At 38.5% G+C, this 12,989-nt stretch overlaps 1 protein-coding gene across 4 annotated transcripts in view; it reads right to left on the bottom strand.

The window, feature by feature from the left end:
* TXNDC16 (thioredoxin domain containing 16) overlaps window positions 1–12,989 on the bottom strand; it is a 137,173-nt gene that overhangs the window by 30,374 nt on the left and 93,810 nt on the right. For all 4 annotated transcript variants that reach the window (XM_047862816.1, XM_047862814.1, XM_047862815.1 and 1 more), the window contains one exon: window positions 11,822–11,982. In XM_047862816.1, coding sequence (XP_047718772.1) covers window positions 11,822–11,982 — 161 coding nt within the window. The remainder of the gene's footprint in view (window positions 1–11,821; window positions 11,983–12,989) is intronic.

The following is a 12,989-nucleotide window of genomic DNA, read 5'->3' on the forward strand; positions in this document are numbered from 1 at the left end:
AAGAGGATGCTGGGAGAGAGAGTTGTTGAGCCCTGGAAGACAGAGCTCAGCTGGGCAGGGAACAAAGGCAGAGGCAAACACCATTTCCCTCTCCCATCCCCCAGCCAAAATTCCAAAGGGAACCAGTTCCCGACACCGAACTTGCTTGCACCACGCAAACACCCAACGCTGTGCTTCTGTGCATCCATCCCTCTGGCGGGTCTGCCTCCCTCCCGGAACTGCAGGGCTCCTCCTGCAGGGGACCACCCACTGCAAAGCTAGGTAAGCCTGCCCCTCCTGCCCCTGTGCACCTTGTGGATCCACCCCGGCTAATATGCCCTTGGCCAGATCCCATCGGAGCAGCACCACAAGCCTGGCAGTGTGCAAGTAGCCCAGGCAGGGGCCACACCACTCCGCAGTGAGTCCTGACCCTGGGAGAGGGGAAGATAAGGTTCATACCAGTCTAACTGTGGCCCCAGTGGTGGGCTGGGGGAAGACATCAGGTCTGACTGTGGTCCTGCCAACCAACACAAGTTACTGCCTACAGCACAGGGGAAGTGCCCTGCAGTTTGGAGTTACTGCAGGGACTACCCAAAATGACGAAACGGAAGAATTATCCTCAAAAGAAACTCCAGGAAGTAGCAACAGCTAACGAATTGATCAAAACTGATTTAAGCAATATAATAGAAAAAGAATTTAGAATAATAGTCATAAAATTAATCACTGGGTTGGAAAAAACAGAGGACAGCAGAGATCTATTGCTACAGAAATCAAGGGACTAAGAAATAGTCATGAGACATTAAAAAATGTTATAAATGAGGTGCAAAATAAATGGAGGTGGCCATAACACGGACTGAAGAGGCAGAGGAGAGAATAGGTGAATTAGAAGATAAAAGTATGCTAAAAGAGGAAGCTGAGAGAAAGAGAGATAAAAAAAAATCCAGGAGTATGAGGGGAGAATTAGAGAACTAAGTAATGTAATCAAACAGAACAATATCTGTATCATAGGAATTCCAGAAGAAGAAGAGAGAAAGAGGATGAAGGTATACTTGAACAAATCATAGCTGAGAACTTCCCTGATCTGGGGAAGGAAAAAGGCACTGAAATCCAAATGTCACAGAGAACTCCCTTCAGATGTAACTTGAATCAATCTTCTGCACTACATATCAGTGAAACTGGAAAATTACAAGGATAAAGAGAAAATTGTGAAAGCAGCTAAGGGTAAACAGGCTCTAACTTATAAAGGGAGACCTATAAGACTAGTGGCAGACCTATCTACTGAAACTTGGCAGGCCAGAAAGGAATGGCAGGAAATCTTCAATGTGATGAACAGAAAAAATATGCAGCTGAGAATCCTTTATCCAGCAAGTCTGTCATTCAGAAGAGAAGGAGAGATAAAGGTCTTCCCAAACAAACAAAAACTGAAGGAATTCATCACCACTAAACCAGCCCTACAAGAGATCCTAAGGGGGATTCTGTGAGTGAAATGTTGCAAGGACCACAAAGTATCAGAGACATCTCTATAAGCATGAAACCTACAGACACCACAATGACTCTAAATCCATATCTTTGAATAATAACACTGAATGTAAATGGACTCAATGCTCCAACCAAAGCACACAGGATATCAGAATGGATAAAACAACAAGACCCATCTATTTGCTGTCTACAAGAGACTCACTTTAGACCTGAGGACACCTTCAGATTGAAAGTGAGGGGATGGAGAACTATCCATCATGATTCTGGAAGTCAAAGAAAGCTGCAGTAGCCATACTTATATCAGACAAACTAGACTTTAAATTAAAGGCTGTAACCAGAGATGAAGAAGGGCATTATATAATAATTACAGGGTCTACCCATCAGGAAGAGCTAACAATTATAAATGTCTATGTTCCAAATATGGGAGCCCCCAAATATATAAAACAATTCATCACAAATGTAAACAACCTTATTGATAAGAATGTGGTAACTGCAGGGGATTTTAATACCCCACTTACAACTATGGACAGATCATCTAGACACAGGATCAATAAAGAAAACAAGGGCCCTGAATAATACATTGGATCCAATGGACTTGACAGATGTATTTAGAACTCTGCATCCCAAAGCAATAGAATATACTTTCTTCTCAAGTGCACATGGAACAGTCTCCAAGACAGATCACATACTGGGTCACAAAACAGCCCTTCATAAGTATAAAAGAATTGAGATCATACCATGCACACTTTCAGACCACAATGCCATGAAACTTGAAATCAGCCACAGGAAAAAGTCTGAAAAACCTCCAAAAGCTTGGAGGTTAAAGAACACCCTACTAAAGAATGAATGGGTCCACCAGGCAATTAGAGAAGAAATTAAATAATATATGGAAACAAATGAAAATGAAAATACAACAATCCAAACACTTTGGGATGCAGCGAAGGCAGTCTTGAGAGGAAAATACATTGCATTCCAGGCCTATCTCAAGAAACAAGAAAAATCCCAAATACAAAATCTAACAGCACACCTAAAGGAAATAGAAGCAGACAGCAAAGGCAGCCTAAACCCAGCAGAAGAAGAGAAATAATAGCGATCAGAGCAGAAATAAACAATATGAATCTAAAAAAACTGTAGAGCAGATCAACAAAACCAAGAGTTGGTTTTTTGAAAAAATAAACAAAATTGACAAACCTCTAGCCAGGCTTCTCAAAAAGAAAAGGGAGATGACCCAAATAGATAAAATCATGAATTAAAATGGAATGATTACAACCAATCCCTCAGAGACACAAACAATTATCAGGGAATACTATGAAAACTTATATGCCAACAAATTGGACAACCTGGAAGAAATGGAAAATTCCTAAACACCCACACTCTTCCAACTTCAATCAGGAGGAAATACAAAGCTTGAACAGACCCATAACCAGCAAAAAAATTGAATCGGTTATCAAAAATCTCCCAACAAATAAGAGTCCAGGACCAGATGGCTTCCCAGGGGAGTTCTACCAGACGTTTAAAGCAGAGATAATACCTATTATTTTCAAGCTATTCCAAGAAATAGAAAGGGAAGGAAAACTTCCAGACTCAATCTATGAAGCCAGTAGTACTTTGATTCCTAAACCAGACAGAGACCCAGTAAAAAAAGAGAACTACAGGCCAGTATCCCTGATGAATATGGATGCAAAAATTCTCAACAAGATACTAACAAATCAAATTCAACAGCATATAAAAAGAATTATTCAGGGGCGCCTGGGTGGCGCAGTCCGTTAAGCGTCTGACTTCAGCCAGGTCACGATCTCGCGGTCCGTGAGTTCGAGCCCCACGTCAGGCTCTGGGCTGATGGCTCGGAGCCTGGAGCCTGTTTCCGATTCTGTGTCTCCCTCTCTCTCTGCCCCTCCCCCGTTCATGCTCTGTCTCTCTCTGTCCCAAAAAAATAAATAAAAATGTTAAAAAAAAAAAAAAAAGAATTATTCACTATGATCAAGGGGGATTATATTCCCAGGCTGCAGGGCTGGTTCAACATTCGCAAATCAATCAATGTGATACATCACATTAATAAAAGAAAAGATAAGAACCATATGATCCTGTCAATCGATGCATAAAAAGCATTTGACAAAATTCAGCACCTTTCTTAATAAAAACCCTTGAGAAAGTCGGGAGAGAAGGAACATATTTAAACATCATAAAAGCCATTTATGAAAAGCCCACAGCTAACATCATCCTCAATGGGGAAAAACTGAGAGCTTTTTCCCTGAGATCAGGAACATGACAGGGATGCCCACTCTCACCGCTGTTGTTTAACACAGTGTTGGAAGTTCTAGCATCAGCAATCAGACAACAAAAGGAAATCAAAGGCATCAAAATTGGCAAAGATGAAGTCAAGCTTTCACTTTTTGCAGATGACATGATATCATACATGGAAAATCCGATAGACTCCACCAAAAGTCTGCTAGAACTGATACATGAATTCAGCAAAGTTGCAGGCTACAAAATCAATGTACAGAAATCAGTTGCATTCTTATACACTAACAATGAAGCAACAGAAAGACAAATAAAGAAACTGATCCCATTCACAATTGCACCAAGAAGCATAAAATACCTAGGAATAAATCTAACCAAAGATGTAAAAGATCTGTATGCTGAAAACTATAGAAAGCTTATGAAGGTAATTGAAGAAGATATAAAGAAATGGAAAGACATTCCGTGCTCATGGATTGGAAGAATAAATATTGTCAAAATGTCAATACTACCCAAAGGTATCTACACATTCAATGCAATCCCAATCAAAATTGCACCAGCATTCTTCTCAAAACTAGAACAAGCAATCCTAAAATTCATATGGAACCACAAAAGGCCCCAAATAGCCAAAGTAATTTTGAGGAAGAAGACCAAAGCAGGAGGCATCACAATCCGAGACTTTAGCCTCTACTACAAAGCTGTAATCATCAAGACAGCATGGTATTGGCACAAAAACAGACACATAGACCAATGGAATAGAATAGAAACCCCAGAACTAGACCCACAAACGTATGGTCAACTCATCTTTGACAAAGCAGGAAAGCATATCCAATGGAAAAAAGACAGTCTCTGTAACAAATGGTGCTGGGAGAACTGGACAGCAACATGCAGAAGGTTGAAACTAGACCACTTTCTCACACCATTCACAAAAATTAACTCAAAATGGAAAAAGGACATGAATGTGAGACAGGAAACCATCAAAACCCTAAAGGACAAAGCAGGAAAAGACCTCTCTGACCTCAGCCGTAGCAATCTCTTACTCGACACATCCCCAAAGGCAAGGGAATTAAAAGCAAAAATGAATTACTGGGACCTTATGAAGATAAAAAGCTTCTGCACTGCAATGGAAACAACCAACAAAACTAAAAGGCAACCAATGGAATGGGAAAAGATATTTGCCAATGACATATCGGACAAAGGGCTAGTATCCAAAATCTATAAAGAGCTCACCAAACTCCACACTTGAAAAACAAATAATCCAGTGAAGAAATGGGCAGAAAACATGAATAGACACTTCTCTAAAGACATCCAGACGGCCAACAGGCACATGAAAAGATGCTCAACGTCACTCCTTATCAGGGAAATACAAATCAAAACCACACTCAGATATCACCTCACGCCAGTCAGAGTGGCCAAAATGAACAAATCAGGAGACTAAAGATGCTGGTGAGGTTGTGGAGAAACGGGAACCCTCTTGCACTGTTGGTGGGAATGCAAACTGGTGCAGCCATTCTGGAAAACAGTGTGGAGGTTCCTCAAAACACTAAAAATAGACCTACCCTATGACCCAGCAGTAGCACTGCTAGGAATTTACCCAAGGGATACAGGAGTACTGATGCATAGGGGCACTTGTACCCCAATGTTTATAGCAGTACTCTCAACAATAGCCAAATTATGGAAAGAGCCTAAATGTCCATCAACTGATGAATGGATAAAGAAATTGTGGCTTATATACACAATGGAGTATTACATGGCAATGAGAACGAAATATGGCCCTTTGTAGCAACGTGGATGGAACTGGAGAGTGTTATGCTAAGTGATATAAGCCATACAGAGAAAGACAGATACCATATGTTTTCACTCTTAGGTGGATCCTGAGAAACTTAACAGAAACCCATGGGGGAGGGGGTAGGAAGAAAAAAAAAGAGGTTAGAGTGGGAGACAGCCAAAGCATAAGAGACTGTTAAAAACGGAGAACAAAATGAGGATTGATGGGGGTGGGAGGGAGGGGAGGGTGGGTGATGGGTATTGAGGAGGGCACCTTTTGGGATGAGCACTGGGTGTTGTATGGAAACCAATTTGACAATAAATTTCATATATTGGAAAAAAAAATAAAAAAACTAAAGGAAATAGAAGCAGTACAGCAAGGACACCCCAAACCCAGCAGAAGAAAAGAAATAATAAAGATCAGAGCATAAATAAACAATATAGAATCTAAAAAAAACCTGTAGAGCAGATCAACGAAACCAAGAGTTGGTTTTTTGAAAAGATAAACAAAATTGATAAACCTCTAGCCAGGCTTCTCAAAAAGAAAAGGGAGATGACCCAAATAGATAAAATCATGAATGCAAATGGAATTATTACAACCAATCCCTCAGAAATACAGCAATTATCAGGGAATACTATGAAAAACTATATGCCAACAAACTGGACAACCTGGACGAAATGGACAAATTCCTAAACAGCCACACACTTCCAAACCTCAAACAGGAAGAAATAGAAAACTTGAACAGACCCGTAACCAGAAAAGAAATTCAATCAGTTATCAAAATCTCCCAACAAATGAGAGTCCAGGACCAGATAGCTACCCAGGGGAATTCTACCAGACATTTAAAGCAGAGATAATACCAATCCTTCTCAAGCTGTTCCAAAAAATAGAAAGGGAATGAAAACTTCCAGACTCATTCTATGTAGCCAGCATTACTTTGATTCCCAAACCAGACAGAGACCCAGCAAAAAAGGAGAACTACAGGCCAATAACCCTGATGAATATGAATGCAAAACTTCTCAACAAGATACTAGCAAATCGAATTCAACAGCATATAAAAAGAATTATTCACCATGATCAAGGGGGATTCATTCCCAGGCTGCAGGGCTGGTTCAACATATGCAAATCAATCAATGTGATACATCACATTAATAAAAGAAAAGAACCATATGATCCTGTCAATCGATGCATAAAAAGCATTTGACAAAATTCAGCATCCTTAATAAAAACCCTTGAGAAAGTCGGGATAGAAGAAACATACTTAAACATCATAAAAGCCATTTATGAAAAGCCCACAGCTAACATCATCCTCAATGGGGAAAAACTGAGAGCTTTCCCTTGAGATCAGGAACACAACAGGGATGTCCACTCTCACCACTGTTGTTTAACATAGAGTTAGAAGTTCTAGCATCAGTGATCAGACAACAAAAGGAAATCAAAGGCATCAAAATTGGCAAAGATGAAGTCAGGTTTTCACTTGTTCCAGATGACATGATATTATACATGGAAAATCCGATAGACTCCACCACAAGTCTGCTAGAACTGATACATGAATTCAGCAAAGTTGCAGGATACAAAATCAATGTACAGAAATCAGTTGCATTCTTATACACTAACAATGAAGCAACAGAAAGACAAATAAAGAAACTGATCCCATTCACAATTGCACCAAGAAGCATAAAATACCTAGGAATAAATCTAACCAAAGATGTAAAGGATCTGTATGCTGAAAACTATAGAAAGCTTATGAAGGAAATTGAAGAAGACACAAAGAAACGGAAATTCATTCCATGCTCATGGATTGGAAGAATAAGTATTGTTAAAATGTCAATACAATCTACACAAAGCAATCTACACATTCAATGCAATCCCAATCAAAATTGCACCAGCATTCTTCTCAAAGCTAGAGCAAGCAATCCTAAAATTTGTATGGAACCACAAAAGACCCCAAATAGCCAAAATAATATTGAAGAAGAAGACTAAAGCAGGAGGCATCACAATCCCAGACTTTAGCCTCTACTACAAAGGTGTAATCATCAAGACAGCATGGTATTGGCACAAAAACAGACACATAGACCAATGGAATAGAATAGAGAACCCAGAATTGGATCCACAAAAGTGTGGCCAACTAATCTTTGACAAAGCAGGAAAGAATATCCAATAGAAAAGACAGTCTCTGTAACAAATGGTGCTAGGAGAACTGGACAACAACATGAAGAAGAATGAAACTAGTCCACTTTCTTACACCATTCACAAAAATAAACTCAAAATGGAAAAAGGCCATGAATGTGAGACAGGAAACCATCAAAACCCTAGAGGAGAAAGCAGGAAGGAACCTCTCTGACCTCAGCTGCAGCAATTTCTTACTTGACACATCCCCAAAGGCAAGGGAATTAAAAGCAAAAATGAACTATAGGGACCTCATCAAGATAAAAAGTTTCTGCATTGCAAAGGAAACAATCACCAAAACTAAAAGGCAATGGACAGAATGGGAAAAGATATTTGCAAATGACACATCAGATAGAGGCTAGTATCCAAAATCTATACAGAACTCACCAAACTCCACACCTGAAAAACAATCCAGTGAAGGGGCAGAAAACATGAATAGACACTTCTCTAAAGAAGACATCCAGATGGCCAACAGGCACAAGAATAGATGCTCTACATCACTCCTCATCAGGGAAATACAAATCAAAACCACACGGAGATACCACCTCACGCCAGTCAGAGTGGCCAAAATGAACAAATCAGGAGACTAAAGATGCTGGAGAGGATGTGGAGAAACGGGAACCTCTTGCACTGTTGGTGGGAATGCAAACTGGTGCAGCTGCTCTGGAAAACAGTGTGGAGTTTTCTCAAAAAATTAAAAATAGACCTACCCTATGACCCAGCAATTGCACTAGTAGGTATTTATCCAAGGGATACAGGAGTGCTGATGTACAGGGGCACTTGTACCCCAATGTTTATAGCAGCACTTTCAACAATAGCCAAATTATGGAAAGAACCTAAATATCCATCAACTAATGAATGGATAAAGAAATTGTTTATATATACAATGGAGTACTACATGGCAATGAGAAAGAATGAAATATGGTCTTCTGTAGCAATGTGGATGGAACTGGAGAGTGTTATGCTAAGTGAAATAAGTCATACAGAGAAAGACAGATACCATATGTTTTCACTCTTATGTGAATCCTGAGAAACTTAAAAGATCATGGAGGAGGGGAACGGGAAAAAAAAAAAAGTTAGGGAGGGAGCCAAACCATAAGAGACTCTTAAAAACAGAAAAAACTGAGGGTTGATAGGTGGTGGGAGGGAGGGGAAAGAGGGTGATGGGCAGTGAGGAGGGCACCTGTTGGGATGAGCACTGCGTGTTGTATGGAAACCAATTTAAAAATGAATTTCATATTAAAAACATATTTTTAGGGGCGCCTGGGTGGCTCAGTTGGTTGAGTGTCTGACTGGAGCTCAGGTCATGATCTCACGGTCCATGAGTTCAAGCCCCACATCAGATACTGTGCTGACAGCTCAGAGCCTGGAAACTGCTTCAGTTTTTCTGTCTCCCTCTCTCTCTGCCCCTCTCCTGAGGCACTCTGTTTCTCTCTCAAACATTAAAAAAATTAAAAAAAAAATTTTTTAAGATGCCCAGATTTCCTGAAACATCACATTCCACATTATGGAAAATAGTGTTTTAATGTGAGATATCTACAAAGATAATTACCCTGGGGGAAATTTGTCTTAAGCAGTAGACTGTCAGTGAACTCTTCATAGAAAAAAATGTACACTGCCTCATTCTTCTAATTTTTCAAATAAATTAAAAATGAACTTTTCATGTAATGCATTTGAACAATGGATAGTGTGTAGATATGTGAACTGTGTTCACAGACATTAAATGTACACTCACACTCCTTCTCTCTCAAAATAAATAAAAATATAGAAAAAAGAAAGGAAGAAAAATGCCAAAGTATCACAATGTTTATTTTTCTGTATTTGCCAAATTTTCCTCAATGGACATCAATTAATTTTTTCTTTTAGTTTGTTTATTTTTAGAGAGAGAGCGCACAAATGAGATAGGGGCAGAGAGAGAGAGAGAATTCCAAGTAGACTCCACACTGTCAGCACAGAGCTCGATGCCAGGCTCAGTCTCACAAACCATGAGATCATGACTTGAACCAAAGCCAGACACTTAGCCCGTTGAGACATGCAGGGACCCAAATTACTTTAAAAATGAGAAAAATTACTACCTCTCAAAATCTGCATGACATGAAAGCAAAGGCAACAAAAGTAAAATAAGTAAGTGGGACTACATCCAATTAAAAAGCTTCTGCATATGGGTACCTGGATGGCTCAGTCGATTGAGCTTCTGACACCTGATTTGGGCTCAGGTCATGATCCCAGGGTCAAGGGATTGAGTGCCAAGTCAGGCTTTGTGCTGATCATGGAGCCTGCTTAAGATTCTCTCTCTCTCTCTCTCTCTCTCTCTCTCTTTCCCCCACTCGCTCGTTCTCAAAATCTTCTATAGACAAAGGAAACCATCAACTAAAATAAAAGGTAAACTTTGGAACGAGAGAAAATATTTGCAAATCACATAAGTGGTAAGGGGTGAATATCTAAATGAGGGAAGAACTCACATAACAGCAAAAAACACCAATAATCTAATTAAAAATGGGCAGAGGAACTGAATAGACATTTTTACAAAGAAGACATAAAGATGGCCAAAAGGTACAAGAAAAGATGTTCAAGATGAGTAATATTAAGGAAATTCAAACCAAAACCACAATGAGATATCACCTCAAACCTGTTAATATGGCTGGTATCAAAAAGACAAACGATAACAAGTATTGTTGAGGATGTGAACAAAAGGGAACTTTCAAGAACTGGTGGTAGGAATGTATATTGGTGCAACCACTGTTGAAAACAGAGGAGGTTCCTCAAAAAATTGAAAATAGAACTACCATATGACCTAGCAATTCTACTTCTGGGTATGTAGCCAAAGGATATAAAAACAAGACAGTAAAGAAATGCATGCATTCCCATGCTTATTGCAGCATTATTTGCAACAGCCAAGATACAGAAACAACCTAAGTGTCTGTCAACAAATGAATGGATAAAGATGGAATAGTATTCAGCCATGAAAAAGAAGAAAACCCTGCCATTTGCTACAACATGGATGGACTCAGGGCATTCCACCAGGTGAAATAAGGCAGACATAGAAAGACAAATACTTCTACGTGAAAAGTCTAAAAAAGTCAAACTCACAGAAACAGAAGAAAAGTGGTTGCTGGGGACTGGGGGTTGGGAGAAATAGGAAGAGGATGGGAAAAGGAACAAACTCGCAGCTACAAGATGAATAAGGTCTGATGATCTCATGTATAAATGGTGACTGCAGTTGGTAATACTATATAGTTGAAATTTGCTAAGACAACAGAACTTAAATCTTAGTCCCCCTCCCCCCGAAAATTAAACATATATATATATATACACACATTTTTAAAGTCCCCTGCAATTACCACATTCTTATCAATAAGGTTGCTTATGTTTGTGAGTAATTGTTTTATATATTTGGGGGCTCCCGTATTCGGTGCATAGACATTTATAATTGTTAGCTCTTCCTGATGGATAGACCCTGTAATTATTATATAATGCCCTTCTTCATCTCTTGTTACAGCCTTTAATTTAAAGTCTAGTTTGTCTGATATAAGTATGGCTACTCCAGCTTTCTTTTGACTTCCAGTAGCATGATAGATAGTTCTCCATCCCCTCACTTTCAATCTGAAGGTGTCCTCAGGTCTAAAATGAGTCTCTTGTAGACGGCAAATAGATGGGTCTTGTTTTTTTATTCATTCTGATACCCTATGTCTTTTGGTTGGCGCATTTAGTCCATTTACATTCAGTGTTATTATAGAAAGATATGGGTTTAGAGTCATTGTGATGTCTGTATGTTTTATGCTTGTAGCGATGTCTCTGGTACTCTGTCTCACAGGATCCCCCTTAGGGGCATATATATACATTTTTAAATGTTTGATGTAATGAATATGTTACTTAGATGGAGGAATCCTTTCAAAATGTATACATGTATCAAATCACCACAATGTACACTTTAAATATCCTAAAATTTTGTCAATTACACCTCAATGGATCTGAAAAAAAAAATACCAGTCAACAAAATAAAATTCATCGTAGAAAAGAATTCAATCTAAAACAAGGTCATCTTTTAGTTACTAAAATATCCTGATAATATATACACTGGTCCCATATTAACTCCAAAGGTACAGTTAGAGAGTTTCATTTCCTAATGAAAATGTAGTAATTACAGTTTCTTACCTTTTGCATATTAAAAAATAAAAATATACTTACAGATTTAACCAGCAAGGGGTAAGTGAATCCAAGTGTTTCTCTTTTACAAGCGTCAATATTGCTTTTGTATACTGAGGATTTATGCTGCCATCACTGAATAAAATAAGTAATGGTTTCTGAAGTCTCAAATAAACGGGAAGGTTTTCCACAGTTATTTCTGGCTGTTAAAAAAAAAAGAAAAAAAACATGGAAAATGATGAGGCATAAAATAGAAAATAATGTTCAGATCAATCATGCAAGTTTAGTCTATAAAATGTAATTAAAACATATTTTAAGTGGAGATTTTGCTTTACTGACTAAACCTGTGACTGTCAAGAGCTTTTCATTTTTTTACAATTTTTAAAAATGTTTATCTTTGGGAGAGACTGACAGAGAGAAAGGGAGGGAGAAAGTGGGGTAGGAGCAGAGAGAGAGAGAGACACACACACACACAGAATCTGAAGCAGTCTCCAGGCTCTGAGCTGTCGGCACAGAGCCTGACGCAGGGCTCAAACCCACAAACCACCAGATCATAACCTGAGCCAAAGTTGGACGCTTAACCGACTAAGTCACCCAGGCACCCCTCAAGAGCTTTTTATTTAAGCCCACTTTATCTTAACGAGTTATTTAAAAAAAAAAAAAAAAGTACTAATTTCAAAATAACTTAAACTCCCTGTTTTACAAGGATGTAACACTTCTAATAACTTCTTATGCTAAAATCTGGACCAGATTAGCCAACATGTGACATATGACAAACAAAACTCTTATTGTATCTAACATAAAATTTTTGAAAAAAGAAATGCTGATATTTAAAGATATCTTTCAACATCTGTGATTCCTTAAAAATCTTATTTTGTTTCAATATTATAGATTTTAGTGTAATTAATATTATAAAAAACATGTTTAAACAAAAATATCAGTCTCATTTCTTTTCTTTCTTTTTTTTTTTTTTTTTTTTTTTTTTTGGTTTAAGCTAAATACCAGGCTCTGGTATGTAGTTTTCCTTATTTAGTTCTCAGAGCCACTTTCCTCTGTCAATTCTCATTTTCCTTCTAATTCTTTCTCTTACACACTCAAAATCCTCTTCTATACGTTCCTCTTTCATATCTTAGATCTTAGATCCTCTCTTCTCCAAATTTCCCTATGTTGTCTTCTTATATTAACTATCATCTTTCATCATCTTTCATCT

Source organism: Prionailurus viverrinus, chromosome B3, assembly GCF_022837055.1.
Source record: "Prionailurus viverrinus isolate Anna chromosome B3, UM_Priviv_1.0, whole genome shotgun sequence".
NCBI classification, from domain to species: domain Eukaryota; kingdom Metazoa; phylum Chordata; class Mammalia; order Carnivora; family Felidae; genus Prionailurus; species Prionailurus viverrinus.